Genomic DNA, 15565 nt, shown 5'->3' on the forward strand with positions numbered 1-15565 from the left:
GGCCGCTCAACCGACTGAGCCACCCAGGCGCCCCTAGACATTACCATTTTAAAAATGAGTCCCACAATCCCATCCAAATGAAAGGTCAAAAAAATATATATGCCCTTAATTTCTAAAAACATCTCACTTCAGAATAGGATTTTATCCCAGTATATTGATGAGGAAAAAAAATTTTAATTGGCTTCAATGGTGAAGCAACTCTAAAGAGAAGCAGTTTTGATGAGCAGAATTCTCTAAAGATCATTTCCTAAAAATTATAAAGACCACAGCACACCAAATGGGAGTCAGATATATGACAGAGTAAAACTTGTAAGGAGTGATGGAATTAAGACTTTATAGAAACATGAATCATTTTCCAAGTTAAAAGAAAATCTGATCTCTATATTTTATCAATAATTGATTTTTTCCCCAAGGGCTATGGCCTAGTCTCACAAATTATAACGAGCATGCCAATCAACTAATTATAAAATGACATTTTATGTAAGAAAACAAAGCTAAAGAAAATCAAAGTAGGCTAAATAAATATCCATACTCCATATTTTGTATCAACGTTCTAAGTGCTCAAAATATGCTTGAAAACACAGGAAGGATTCTAAAATATAAGGCAGCTTTCATTAAAATCTTTAATAAAGACAATACATTTAGATTTCAGAATAAGTTACACCTTAGAATATTAAAAATTGTTTTTCAAGGTCAAATCAAGGTTTTATTTGGTGTTAGAATTGGAATCAACAGAGCTATTTTTGTTTGTAAATACTTTTATTTTTATATTTGTAGAGGAAGTTACAACTTTTTTTTAAAACAGCATATAAATGAATATGAAATCCAGCCAGAATGAAAGAATTGGTATATACTGGATGAAAAGAACCAGAACTTCTATAACACATTAAACACGTACATCATACATTTAGACCAAATAGCAACTACTAGATATATACATATATGAATTCAAGTTTATTCAAAAGTTTGATATATAATCCTATTAACTACTATCTCTCCATCAATAACTTCATAAGGGTGGCTTTAAACAACTTAAACCTTGATCTCCTTCTGTATTTCCCAGAGCTTTTCTAAACTCTTTCAAACAGACCGCCTCTTCAGGGGTCAGGTTTATTTTTAGAACGTCTGCAATACCATCCTCTCTCAGGATACAAAGAACACTAAGGAATACCTTTTCATTTATTCCATAGAGGCCTTTAGTTATGGTGGAAATTGGATGCACTCTCCTAAGATAGTTCAAAATGCTTTCCATTAAATTAACTACAGATAGGCCAACAGCCCAATTAGTATAACATTTCATTTTAACCATCTCATAACCACAGGTTATCACTTCTTTGGGGACATTTTCCCAGTGCTCAGGATCTTTATCCATTCCTATTTCTGAATTCAGATCCTTCAATGGGATACCAGCAATGTTAACTCCACTCCACACAGGTACACTTGAGTCTCCATGTTCTCCAAAGATCCATCCATGACAACTTCTGGAGTGGATACCGAGCCTTTGCCCAATAAAGAAACAGAAATGGGCAGTATCCAGATACAGCCACTTCCAATAACAGGGAAAATGCACTCAACTTCCAAGCTACATAAGTTAACATATCCACTGGACTGGAAACCACTATCATTTTGCACTGGGGACTATACTGGGTAATGTTGGGAATCATTAATTTAAAGAAGGACACATTTCTCTTGACTACATCAAGGCATGTTTCTCCTTTTCCTGGACATGCACCTGCTATGATAATCACTGGGTTGGAGTTTGCACTGACAAGGTAATCTTTGCTGGAAAATATATTTGGCATTTTCATGAAAGAGCTGCCATGTTGAAGATCCACTGTCTCACCCTTCAGTTTGCCTTCATCAACATCCACAAAGGCAACTTCATCACTCAAGCCTTTGAATAAGATGTTGATACCACAGGCCATGCCAACTGATCCAGTTCCTATAACGGAGATCTTATTGTGATGAACTGTCTCCTCTGAAGTGAAATTCTTAGTAAGTTCACACCTGACAGTTATAATCTTGGAGATTGGACTGAAGGACCAGCTGTCCCTAAAGGGGATGCATGCCACCTGGCAGGGACACAGAGCCATCCCTAGGCAAAAGAAATTCACTCCTATGGTGCCTGGTCTCTGGCTTGCCCACAGGATTCCCCCAGCCCAGCTCATGGTGTCTCATGAAAGAAGTAGAGGAAGAGAATGGGGAAAAAAGCCACACCAGTGTTCTCTGAGGCACAAAGAAACAGGTTTAACACACTAAACCCCTAATTCTCCTCCCCCACCCCACCCTGCCAGCTAGCTACTGTGGCTACGCAAGACCACACCCAGTTTGTGCGACCCTCACAAGCTGTCTAGCACATTAAAATGTTCTTTTTAATCTACTGAATACACAGTAATTTTAAATAAAAACACCTTTGAAAAAAGGAGCTATTACCATTAAAGCTAAAATTAATTTCACCTTTGCCTCTCTTTTGTTGCTCAGGGAAGCACTACAAATTTGCACTAATTTTCTGTAAGGAAATGGTGCTAAAGCACACTGAAACTGTGACAGATGAAAAAAAATTGATTAAAATTCTCATTTCTGCTCTGACACTTTGACTTTGAAGAAGTTTTAACTTTGAGCTTCTTTTCAAAAGTTAATACTATAATGGGTGGAGCCCAGCTGGCTCAGTCAGTAAAGAATGTGACTCATGATATCTCGGTCCTAAATTTAAGCCCACCTTGGGCAGAGTTCACTTTGAAAAAAATAGTAGGGGCGCCTGGGTGGTTCAGTCGGCTAAGTGTCCGACTTCAGGTCAGGTCATGATCTCACAGTTCGTGGGTTCGAGCCCCACGTCGGGCTCTGCGCTGACAGCTCAGAGCCTGGAGCCTACTTCAGATTCTGGGTCTCCTCTCTCTGCCCCTCCTCCACTCATGCTCTGTCTCATTCTGTCTCTCAAAAATAAATAAATATAAATTTAAAAAAATTTTTTTAAATACCATAATGGAATACGAACACACACACACAGACACACACACACACACAGACACACACACACAAACACACAGAAAAATCTTAAAACCGCAACACCTCTCAAAGATAAGTTTTAAAAAACTATCATGTCATAATACACTTTTGTCCTAACTACTTTACAAGGTTTCTATGAGAATTGAGGTTAGGGTGAAAAGTCTACGGAATCAAATCCTCTACTTTATCCTTCATAAAAATTATCCATTAAAAAAGGAAAAGATAAAACAAAAACATAGTAATTCTCAATTATTTGCTCTTTTAAAGATAAGAATAGTCATGGGCGAATGAAATCAATAAATAACTAGTAGTTTTTGGCTAATATTCTCAAATTCTTCAACTATCACAACTTTAAAAAGAACATCTATTCAAAATAAAATCTCTGCTTCCTTCCCCAGTCACCTTCTTGATGATTAAAAGGTGGGGACTATAAAAAATAAAAAGGTTTAACTCATAAATTAAAAGTTTTTTTTCCGGGGCACCTGGGGCAGTCTGTCAGTTAAGTGTCCAACTTTGGCTTAGGTCATGGTTTCATGGATCGTGAGTTCAAGTCCCACACCAAGCTTTCTGTTGTCAGCCCAGATCCCAATTTGGATCCTGTCTCCCTTTCTCTCTGCCTCTCCTCAACTCCCTCTCTCTCTCTCTCAAAAATAAACAAACATTAAAAAAAGGGTTTTTTTTCCTAATATACTGAAATTATGGCTCTCTCTACATACACAACTGGTTTAATTACATTTAATTTTTTACATATGGCAAGTCTATGTTTACTTATCTATAGAATGCCAAATAAAAAATTTGATGGCATTTTTTTACTTTTCTATCAGTTACTTGATAGTTAGTACAAAATTGCATTGTTGGTAAATAAAATACTTCTACTTCAAAGTAATTGGGCCTTTCCTAACTATACCAAGAAGAGTGTAATACCTTGGAATTAAGGAAACAAAAAAATCATTGTGTCATAAGGGCCAGATATAGTCTTTGTGGTATATATATCTCTCCCTGACAAATCCCTCAACCATTTAAAAATGTAAAAAAACAGGGGTGCCTGGGTGGCTTGGTCGGTTAAGCGTCCGACTTCGGCTCAGGTCATGATCTCATGGTCCGTGAGTTTGAGCCCCGCGTCGGGCTCTGTGCTGACTGCTCAGAGCCTGGAGCCTGTTTCGGATTCTGTGTCTCCCTCTCTCTCTGCCCCTCCCCTGTTCACGCTCTGTCTCTCTCTGTCTCAAAAATAAATAAAAACGTTAAAAAAAAAATTTAAATATCTGGTAGAACAAATTCTCTCTGTTTCCCTTTAAAAAAAAAAAAAAAAGTAAAAAAACATTCTTACCTCAAGGGTCCCATAAAACTACAAAGTATTAATAGAGTATTTCTCACTGAAGGAACTCTAATTACTAGAAGAAATTATATATATATATACAGATATATATACATATTCACACAGATATACACAGATACATACATATATATACATACATATATATATTATCAGACTCACTAACAAGTAGAGAAAAGCAGAAAATAATATAGCCTTTAACAATGTTAGTTTCATTACCTATTCAAAAACAACTCTAAGTCATTGACAAAATATAAAAAACATAAATAACTCTAAGTAGTCCACATGTTTAGCTTAGGCTTACCTTTGGCTATGGCATGAACCACAGCAGCCTGGGAAAATACTTGATATGCTTCAAAACCCAAATAAGATAAGGCTGAGAATAAAAGGCTTCTTTTGAAAGCTCCTAGGTTTCCCATCACCTATGGAAACAATTATGGTCAGAGTTATCAAACACAAAATTTGCAGGAACAGCTACTCCTAGCAAAAATTAATTAAAAAAAAAAAAAAAATCACATCAATTTTCTCCTACCCCCAAAGCAATCAATCCTAAGCATATTGGAAGTTCAGGGGTACCTGGTTGGCTCAGTCAGTTAAGCGTCCGACTCTTGACTTTGGTTCTGGTCATGGTCTGGCACAGTTCCTAGAGTTTGAGGCGTGCATCAGGTTCTGCACTGACAGTGCAGAGATTGCTTGGATTCTCTCTCTGGCTCCTCCCTGTCCCTCTCTCTCTCCCTCAAAATTAATAAACTTAAAAGAAAAAGAATATTGGAAGCTCAAAATTTATTTCATCAAATTCTTCAGTGAAACTATTTCACAAAGTTACCTTATAGGGAGAGTATATCCTTTTTCAAGAAAAGTTTCATAACAATGGCTAAGGCTAATGATAGTAACTTATCTAACAATCACAGTTATGCTGGTAAGTGCTGCATTGTAAGATCTACATTTCATTTTTAAAAATTTTTTTCAAATGTTTATTTATTTTTGAGAGAGACAGAGACATAGCACCAGCAGAGAGGGGCAGAGAAAGAGGGAGACACAGAATCTGAAGCAGTCTCCAGACTCTGACCGGTCAGCACAGAGCCTGACGCGGGGCTTGAACTCACGAACTGTGAGATCATGACCTAAGCCAAAGTCAGATGCACACCCAAATGAAGCACCCAGGCACCCCAGATCTATATTTCATTTGAGGAGGCATGGATATTGTAACTGCATGAAATAAAATATAAGATTCTAACATATAAGTACCAATCTTAACAGATGAGATGAAAATTATCAAATATGGTGATTACTACACATAAAAAATGTGCATGGCTTTTAAAGATATCTTCAAAAGTGATCCACAAAACCCAGTTTTTAATTAAACAATAAAGAGCATATTCAAACATATTTATAAATTAATTTTCATAATTATGGCCAGAATTCTCAAAACCAATGGTAAAGAAGGAGTATATATATGGACATCACTCCACCAATTCTTTGCTACAACAGTTCTTCTCTTTCACATAAATAGTATCATTTTTTCCCTTTCTGTTGATTCATTCCCACTGGTATGAGCCAAGCTATACTATCTTTATAAGTTGTGGTTTTCTTTTATTAATTTTTAAAAGTTTTAATTTTAAAAGTTTTTTTTAAATTTTTTAAATTTAATTTAATTTTAATTTTTTTAATTTTAAAAGTTTTCTTAAAAGTTTTAATTTTAACTTCCTCTTGAATTCACTTCTCTCTTTAGTCTCATTTCTAACTTCTCTTTACAGCAAAAGTTTTAAAAAGTTGTCTCTACTCAGGGCGCCTGGGTGGCTTAGTCAGTTAAGTTTCCAACTCAATTTCGGCTCAGGACATGATCTCATGGTTCATGGGATGGAGCCCCATGTCAGGCCACACTAACAGTGTGGAGTCTGCTTGGGATTCTTTGTCTGATTCTCTCTGCCCCTCTCCCTGCTTGTATACGTCAGTGCACTCTCTCAATATAAATATTAAAAAAAAAAAAAAGTTGTCTGTGCTCTGTCTCCACTTCCTCTCTTCCCATTCACTCTTGAACTCACACAAATCATTTTTATCCCCACAACTCCACTGACAGTGTTCTAGTTAAGGTAACCAAAGATGCAGCTATTTCCTATGGTCAATTCTGAATTCTCAGCTTCCTTGTCCTATCAACAGTATTGGACGGTTGATCATTTCTTTTTTTTTTTTTTTAAAGTCATGAACGGCTCTTTAATTTTTTAAAGCAACTTTATTGAGACATAAGTGACATAAAATAAATTGCACAAACTTAACATGTACAATTCATTAAAGCATGCATATAAACCCATAAAACCATCACTATGACCACAATCAAGATAATGAAAATATCCACTACCACCACCACCCTCAATTTCCTCATGCCTCTTTCTAGTCTATCCAGCCCCTTTCCTCAGCACTTGCTGTGTTCTCTCACTCTTGGAACACTTTCCTCTTGGCTTTTGGATACTACTATCATTATCTGCAGTTTCAGCAACTGCTCCTTTGCTTTGGTTGGTTCCTCACTAGCCAGGAATATTCTGGGCTTAGTCCCAGATCGTTTCTCTACTTGTTTCATTTTGGTGATCTCATGTCTTTAAATACCATCAATGTGTTAAAAACATACAAACAAAATATGAAGTCTGGATGACTCCTCTGAATTTCAGAATCATGCATCCAGCAGCTTAATCAACATCTACCTCCACATGAAGTACAACAGGCATCTCACATTTATAAGCTAAAACAGCTACTGTTTCCTTTAACTTTACCCACCTTACAACTTCCCTTTTCAGGGTAAATGGAAACTAGAGTTTCCATTCTTCCAGATTGTTTAGGTTAAAAAAAAAAAAAGCCAACAAAAAACCCTGTAGCCATCCTAGAGTCTCTCTCATGACTCACATCTGACCCATATTTTAACTTCTCATAAGGATCTAGTACAGGAATGAAGAATCCAACATACTCCAATTTGCTGAGTGCTTTGTTTACTTTTTTGAGCATGAATATTCAAGACACTGCACAAAACTGGATTCAAAACAAAACAGCAAAATAGGAAAACTGATTTGACAAAGTTACAATTTTAACATTTAATTTTCTGAGTTAATTCATATTTACCAAGGAGAAGCAAGATGGGGTTAGGGACAGAGGGTATGGGGATTGAGTGTGTATGGTGGTAGTGATACTTAGAAAAAGAAGGAAAAGACTAAGATTTCATCAGTAAGTCTCCTAGTTCCCTATTTTTACTGCAGATGTATCACAAGGTAGAAAAGTTTGCAGAGATTATTATAACTTGAGAAAACTATACATTTACAGTGTTCAACCTCCATGCTGATGTCATGCTCAACAAATAATATTCTAGCTTTCTGAGAGGGGAGAAAATGCAGTATTGGGCAGCTGACATTTATATTTCTTACCGTAAATTAATGAAGTGACAGTTTACCAGTTGTACTCTTTTACTAGTTTGGTTAATGTGAAGCAGCTCTCTGCTCATCTGTGAGAAAATAGATAAAAATCACGTTTCTGGAACTAAAAATAAGTCAATTAAAAGAATCAGGACTCAGTGGCCCCCTAAAGACACTAACAACTTGTGAGACTCTGAGACAGTTAGAATGTGCCATTTTACTTTGCACCTCCAATACTCTGTACAATGCCTTTCATATAATGAATTCCCAAAAAATATTTATTCAACTGAAGAAGCAGGCTATGTCCTAGACAGATCTTTTCTTCAACATTGACTATACTAAGTTCAAGCTAGAAGGAATTCAAAAATACAAACTCATCACTAGATAGAAAGGAATGTGTGCCTACCATCTCCTGGTTTTCTTCCTAATTTCCCGTCAGCTCCTCCTCCTCTTAAATGTTGGAATTTCTCCATAGTATGTACTAGGCCTTCTTCTAGTCTTACTAGAAAGTACGTTCAACCTCTACCATGTCATCATTTACAACTATATGCTAAAGACTCCTGAATCTGTATCTCCAGCTCAGACTTCAGAAGGTAAACACCAGACCTATCAAACTACTGTCTATTCTATACGTCAACTTGGCTATCTCATGACAGTCACGTTAATTAGCCCAAAACATAGCCCAAAACATCTCATCTCCCTCTTTACCTCTCCAAATTGCTTCTGTCCTCCTATTCCAGCAAATAGCGTCACCATCTATCTTGTTGTTCTAGCCAGAAACTTGAAGAACTAACTCGACTCCTTCCTTTCAACTTCCACATCAAAGCTATTTTTAGGTCCACTAAGTTCACATCCTTAATGTACTTTGAATGCATCCACTTATTTCCATTTCCATGGCTACCACTAAAGTTCAAACTACTACATTTCTCACCTGTGCTATAGCAATGATCACTTATCCGGTGTACAGAATACACTCTAACCTATCCATTCTTGGTCCTAGACAAAGTTATTTTTTGCACAAAAATCTGATCAAATAATTTCCCTGTTTAAAACTTTTTCATGGTTTCTTATAACCTTTAGAAAAAATTAGGGGTGCCTGGGTGACTCAGTCAGTTGAGCATCCAACTTTGGCTCAGGTCATGATCTCATGGTTAGTGAATTCGAGCCCCACATTGGGCTCTGTGTTGACAGCTCAGAGCCCGGAGCTTGCTTCGAATTCTGTGTCTCCTCTCTCTGCCTCTCCCCCACTCACATTCTTTCTCTCTCTCTCTCAAAAAATAAATAAACATTAAAAAATTTTAGAATAAAATCAGAAATACTTAACATCATTTATAAGGTTTTCTGAATCTGGTGTGGTAGGCAGCCTCTAAAGCAGTCCCCAGTGGGCCTGGTTCAAGATGGCAATGTGGAAGGATCCTGAACACATGTCCTCTCACAGACACACCAAATCTACAGCTACAAGTCAAACCATTTCCTCTGAAAGAAACCTAAAGATTAGCTGAGTGATTCCTTCACACTACACAAATGGGGAAAAAAATCCACACGAAAATGAGGAGAGGTGAAACAAAATCTTGCTATAAACCCCAACTGTGGTATGCTAACCCACAATCAGAAGGGAACTCACAATCCCAAGCTTCTCCCTGAAGAGCAGAATTTGAAAACCACATCAGGTACCCCAACTTTTAAGAACTACACCCAAGAGACAAGCCTCCAAACATCTAGCTTAGAAAGTGAATGGAGTTCACATCCATGAGATCTACAAGACTATATATGGGTAACCAAAAACAGTTCTTAAAGGGTTTGTGCAAATTCGCCCACCCCAGAGCCTAGCACAAATGCAACTAATTGAGAAGTACCCACACTTTCTGTGAAAAAGGCTTACTTGTGTATCTTAAAACTTCAGCCTGAAGGACAAGCATCTAATTTAATACATATCTAGAGGCCTTCAACAATTTCCTCCAGAGTCCTCGGAGGAAAGGTGCAATCATCGTGCTCTCCCTCTGCTGTGCTCCAGGTCATGGGATCAACTGAAAAAGATACGTACACTTCTAGTACTCCAGCTTATTTTGCAACTTCCACTTAGGGGATGCCACTTGATTGCCTGGCTCTGGTGGCCAACGGGGCTTACATCTGCGGGCATAATAGGATTTCAACAAATACTAAAACAGTTCTTAACAGGCTTTCCCCAAAGCCGCCGCCGCCCCCCACCCCCAAACCAGGGCACAGCAGACCAAAACACATCCCCAGTTATTCTGTTAAAGAGGCCTATTGGCTTATCTTTATAGCTATGGCCTGAGTTACAGGCTTCTACTTAAAAACACATCTTGGGGCCAACCACAGAGACTAAGGAGGCTGGTTGGTAGGCAGCATTTTCACACTCTCTCTCTGTCCCATCCCACACTGTCAATGTCTTGAAGAAAACAGCTTGTGTAGGCATCTGGCTCACAGGGTTTTGCAGCTGCAACACAGAGGAAACGGAAATATAGCCCACCAGGCCCCCCACCCGCTCTAACAGCCTGGTTCTGAGGGTCAGCAAGGCTTGTGCTCAGGGGTTCAATGGAATGGTAGCAAACAAAGAAACAGTTATTAACTAGCTATCACCCCAGAGCTCAATACAAAGGGAGCAGACAGAAAGCCCAACTCCCAGTCTTCCCCCTGAAAAAGGGATACTGGCATACTTTAAAAGCTACTGCCCTATGGTCTGGCTTCCAATCAGTTTGACTCTAGGTACTGACTGAGATCCTCCCTCTTAGGACACTGACAGGTCTTGGCACAACCTCAACTACTAGGAGCCACTAAGAATAAAGCTGCCTGGATAATCACAAAGGTTTGAGAGACAGCTAAGAACTAGGGCAGGATTAAATAAAGCTACAATGGCTTCTCCTACAGAAGCCATTCCTTCAAGAACGGAAGAGATAGCTGTTTTAGCTAATGCATAAAAATCTCAGAGTCAAGGGGGGAAAAAACAGAAGAATTATGCTACAAACAAAAAACAAAGTAAAACCTCAGAAAAAGACCTTAATGAAACAGAAGTGAATTACCTGATAAAGAGTCCAAAATAATGGTCATAAAGGTGCTTACCAACCTAATAAGAATGAAAAAAGTGATAATTTTGAAAATACAGGAAAGTACCAAAGAGAAGTCACAGAGCTGAAGACAATAACTACATTGAAAAGTAACTAAGAGGGTCGCCTGGGTGGCTTGGTCGGTTAAGCGTCTGACTTCGGCTCAGGTCATGATCTCACGGCCCGTGAGTTCGAGCCCCGTGTCGGGCTCTGTGCTGACCGCTCAGAGCCTGCAGCCTGTTTCAGATTCTGTGTCTCCTTCTCTCTCTGACCCTCCCCTGTTCATGCTCTGTCTCTCTGTCTCAAAAATAAATAAACGTTAAAAAAAAAAAATTAAAAAAAAAAAAGAAAACTAAGATTCAACAGCAGACTAGATGGAATGGAAGAAAGTATGCATGAACTCTAAGACAAGGCAGTGGAACTCATCTAATCAGTGCAGCAAAAAGGAATGAAAAAGAGTGAAGACAGCTTAAGGGACCTATGAGGCAATATCAAGCAGATTGACATTCATATCATAGGTGTCCCAGAAGGAGAAGCGTAAGAGAAAGCAGCAGAAAACTTATTTCAAGAAAGAAAAGGCTGAAAATTTCACTAACCTGGGGAAGAAAACAGATATCCAGATAAAGAAAGCAGAGTTACAAATAAGATGAGCCCAAAGACACCCACACCAAGACATATTACTACTAAAGAATCTTAAAAGTGGCAAAAGAAAAGCAACTTGTTATATACAAAGTAAACCCTTCACACAAGAATGAACATATATTTCAGAAGAAACTGCAAATCTGAAGAAAATGGCACATATTCAAAGTGGTAGAAGAAAAAAAAAATTGCCAATCAAGAAGAGTCTACCAAACAAAGTTGTCCTTCAGAATTGAAGGAAAAATAAAGAGTTTTTCAGATAAGCAAAACCAAAGTAAGTTCATCACCACAAGACCAGCTTTACAGGTAATCTTAAGGAGTCTTCTTTAAAGAATCTGAAACAAAAGTGCTAATTGGTAACAGGAAAACATGAGAATGCAATGAGCTCTTTTAATTTTTTTTAATCTGTATTTTTGAGAGAGAGAGAGAGACAGACAGAGAGAGTGCAAGCAGGGGAGGGGCACAGAGAGAGGGAAGCACAGATTCCAAAGCAGGCTCCAGGCTCTGAGCTGTCAGTACAGAGCCCGATGCAGGGCTCGAACTCACAAACCGTGAGATCATGACCTGAGCCTCAGACGCTCAACCAACTGAGACACCCAGGCATCCCAAGAATACAATTAACTCTTGAACAGCACAGTTTGAACAAAAAGGTTTTAATTTTATGGATCCACCTATGCCCAGATTTTTTTATAGTATGGTACTGTAAATGTATTTTCTCTTCTTTATAATTTTCTGGATAATATTCTCTTTTATCCAGCTTACTTTATTATAAAGATATAAGAATATTATAAAAATTATAAGAACATATAACATTTAAAATGTGTTAATTCCTTATGTTATTAAGGCTTCCTAGTAAGCTGGTAGTAATTAAGTTTTTGTACAGTCAAAAGTTATACACAGATTTCATCTGCATGGGGGGGAGGGTTTGCTGCCCCTAACCCCTGTGTTGTTCAAAGATCAACTGTATAACTCTCATAAGTAAAGGCAAATATAGTAAAATACAGAATAATCAAATGTTGCAAAGGTGCTAGGTTAATCACTTACAAAGCTAGTAAGATTAAAGTATGAAAGTAAAAATAATTGTAAATTCAATAATCTGTTGAGGAATACACAAAATGAAAAGAAATAAATCATGACGTAATGACACTGAAAACACAAAATGTGGAGGGAAGTGTAAAAATATAAAACTTTAGAATACATTCTACGGGTACCTGGCTGGCTCAATCAGAGAAGCATGTGACTTTTGATATCAGGGTCATGAGTTTGGGCCCCATGTTGGGTTTAGAGACTACTTAAATAAAGAAATAAACTTTAAAAAGGCTTTTAGAAAACATTTTGACTAAGTGGCTCTCGACTTCAAATAGACTGTTGTAACTTTTTTTTTTTTTTTTAGGAAAATACTTCATTTTGTCATGGAAAAAGGCATCAATCAAGATTCATGCTTGAGAAAAAAACTGAAAATTTATTAATTAGTATGTGGGCATCCTGTTCCACATGAAAATGAGAAGATACTATAGGTTCTCTAAGTATTGCAGTCTGGGAAAAAAATAAAAAGGGAAGGGAGAAGAGAAATAGAGAAAAATAAAATCACGTGATTTGGATAACCATCTTACATTATGAATAACCTACCAAGAAATATTTTTTTAAAAATCCTTTGTTTCTACAGTAGCTTTGAGTTTATAGTTCTTGGATTAATTGTATTTCATTGAAGACAGCTCAGTAACAAAAAGCTTCATTTCAGCAATCCCATGTTAAATATTAGTTTAAAAAATACATGAAATAGGGACACTTGGGTGGCTCAGTTGGTTAAGTGTCTGACTCTTGATTTCGGTTCAGGTCATGATCTCATGGTTCCTGAGATTGAGCCCTGCATCAGGCTCTGTGCTGACAGTGCAGATCCTGCTTGGCAGTCTTTCTTTCTCTCTGTTCTTCCCTCACTTGCAGGCATGCACGAGTGCTCTCTCTCTCTAAAAATAAACTAGAATACACATATACATATATATGTTTGTGCGTGTGTATGTGTGTGTGTTGTAAAATAATGCGATTTATTTTTTCCCATCACCCCGGAAATCATAACATTTGTGCAAACTGTTTCGTTTGAAAAAGGGTTAAGCTGTAAATTTTGCCTGAAGCACCATATTTGCAGCCCAATTGAATGCAACATCCACTAGAAGCTGAAATCCACTAAAATCCTAGTTGAGGTTCAGTGCAGTAGGGGAGGAGTGTTGAAAAGACCACTCTGTATATTTGTACTTTGTCTGGATTTACACGTGTCCTTTCAGCAAATGAGGGAGGTTGTCTGTAAAGCTGCTTGCTGTATTTTCCCGTATAACTGTGTTTTGTTCCACAGCAACTGGCTGGCAGAGACAGAAAGGTATGTTTTTCAATGCAGTCACAATCATATGACAAATCATTGTTGGACGGGCCAATATTGATCCTGGGGATGACGGCTTGGGGACAGTGGCCTCCCTGGGGATGGGTTTGGTCCAGCTGTACAGAAATGCAATGAGCTCTCTGCTAGAGATGGTATAAAGTTTTTGACGCACATTGCTGACTCCACAGAGCTCACTTCAGAAATCCTGGCCCCATGGCAGGAAACTGTGAACTGATTTGGATCTTTGCCATCTTTTCTCAGCATATCAGTGAAGTGTCTGCAGCAAGTGATGATAAATCAGTTACAAACATGTAGTGTAGACAGGCATGTTTGTTGGAACAGTAATGCTTTTTCTTGCTCTGAAGGATAGGCATTGTATCAGTGCTCATACAGCCAATCACAGAGAATCTGAACAGATTCCTTGAGCAGGTTGCCCTTCTGCCTTCTCTTGCTGCACCAGCAGAGGAAAGGTCCAGGGGGACGTACATGTTGTCATGATCCTCCATCTCACTGTTCGACGCTGAAACAACACCTTTCTTGCTTTTCATTCTGGAATTCCCTCTCCCCTCCCCCCAGTTCCAGCATAGGGCAATGTGAGGGTCTCCAAGGGCCAGGAGTGGGGACAGAGTGGGGATGTGACTGTTGTCCTTTCTGGCCAACTCTCCTGTAACTTATAATTTGTAAGATGAGCTCCAGCCATTATTGTTAATCAAGGTGCTCAGTTCCCAGGCACCTGCTCCTTGAATTGAACTGAAGTGACACTTGGACTTCCTCCTGCTACAATGTTCTGGCAGCCAGCCAGGGGCTCTCCCCTGCCCAACTCACCATCCTCCCCACTCCTCTCCTTTGTTCCCGCTCCTGCTTGGTGTATCTCAGCACTGTCAGAATAAGACAGCTATTATAATTCTTAAAATGTTTTGTGTAAGGCTCATGGTAACTGCAAAGCAAAACCAATAAACACACACAAAAGAAAGTATTCTAAGCATACCACTACAAAAAAATCATCAATCACAAAGGCTGAGAGCAAGAGAAGAAAGCAACACAGGAGTAACAAAACAGCCAGAAAACTATAAACAAAATAGCAATAGTAAATTCATACTTAACAATAATTATTTTAAATGTTAATAGACCAAATTCTCCAATCAAAAGACAGTAGATGAATGGATTAAAAAAAAAACAAAACAAGGGGCATCTGGGTGGCTCAGTGGGTTAAGCATCTGACTTCGGCTCAGGTTATGATCTCTCAGTTTGTGAGTTCAAGGCCTGCATCGGGCTCTGTGCTGACAGCTCAAAGCCTGGAGTCTGCTTTGGATTCTGTGTCTCCCTCTCTCTCTCTGCCCCTCCCCCACTCACACTGTCTCTGTCTTGCTCCCTCAAAAACAAATGTTAAAAAATAAAAATTAAAAAAAAACAACAACAATCAGACTCTACTATATGCTGCTGCCTACAAGAGACATACTTTGGCTTTAAGGACACAAACTGAAAGTGAAGGGTGCAAAAAGATATACGATGCAAATGTGAACTACAGAAAGGTATACTTACATGAAATAAAGTAGACATTAAGACAAAGATTATAATGAGACAAAGTCATTACATAATGATAAAGGGCTCAATCCAACAAGATATAATACTTGTGAATATTTATGCACCTAAGTATATAAAACAAGTATTAACAGACCTAAAGGCAGAAATAGCAATATGGTAATAGTAGGGGACTTCAAGCTTCACTACCACAATATGGTAATAGTAG

The 15565-nt window shown here is 38.1% G+C and overlaps 1 protein-coding gene and 2 pseudogenes across 15 annotated transcripts in view; all 3 read right to left on the reverse strand.

Annotated features, from left to right (window-relative positions):
* Positions 1-15565, reverse strand: part of RMDN1 (regulator of microtubule dynamics 1) — a 58227-nt gene that overhangs the window by 31853 nt on the left and 10809 nt on the right. For 9 of the 15 annotated variants that reach the window (XR_006198167.1, XR_006198166.1, XR_006198169.1 and 6 more), the window contains exon 2: positions 4644-4761. Coding sequence is in view for 11 of the 15 variants with exons in the window: in XM_042923459.1 (XP_042779393.1) it covers positions 4644-4761 (118 nt within the window). In the remaining 4 variants the exon portion in view is untranslated. The other 6 variants (XM_042923466.1, XM_042923467.1, XM_042923462.1 and 3 more) reach the window with 5 other exon arrangements.
* Positions 875-2260, reverse strand: LOC122210674 (annotated as a pseudogene).
* Positions 13472-14648, reverse strand: LOC122210676 (annotated as a pseudogene).

Source organism: Panthera leo, chromosome F2 (assembly GCF_018350215.1).
Source record: "Panthera leo isolate Ple1 chromosome F2, P.leo_Ple1_pat1.1, whole genome shotgun sequence".
In the NCBI taxonomy this organism is placed as follows: Eukaryota; Metazoa; Chordata; class Mammalia; order Carnivora; family Felidae; genus Panthera; species Panthera leo.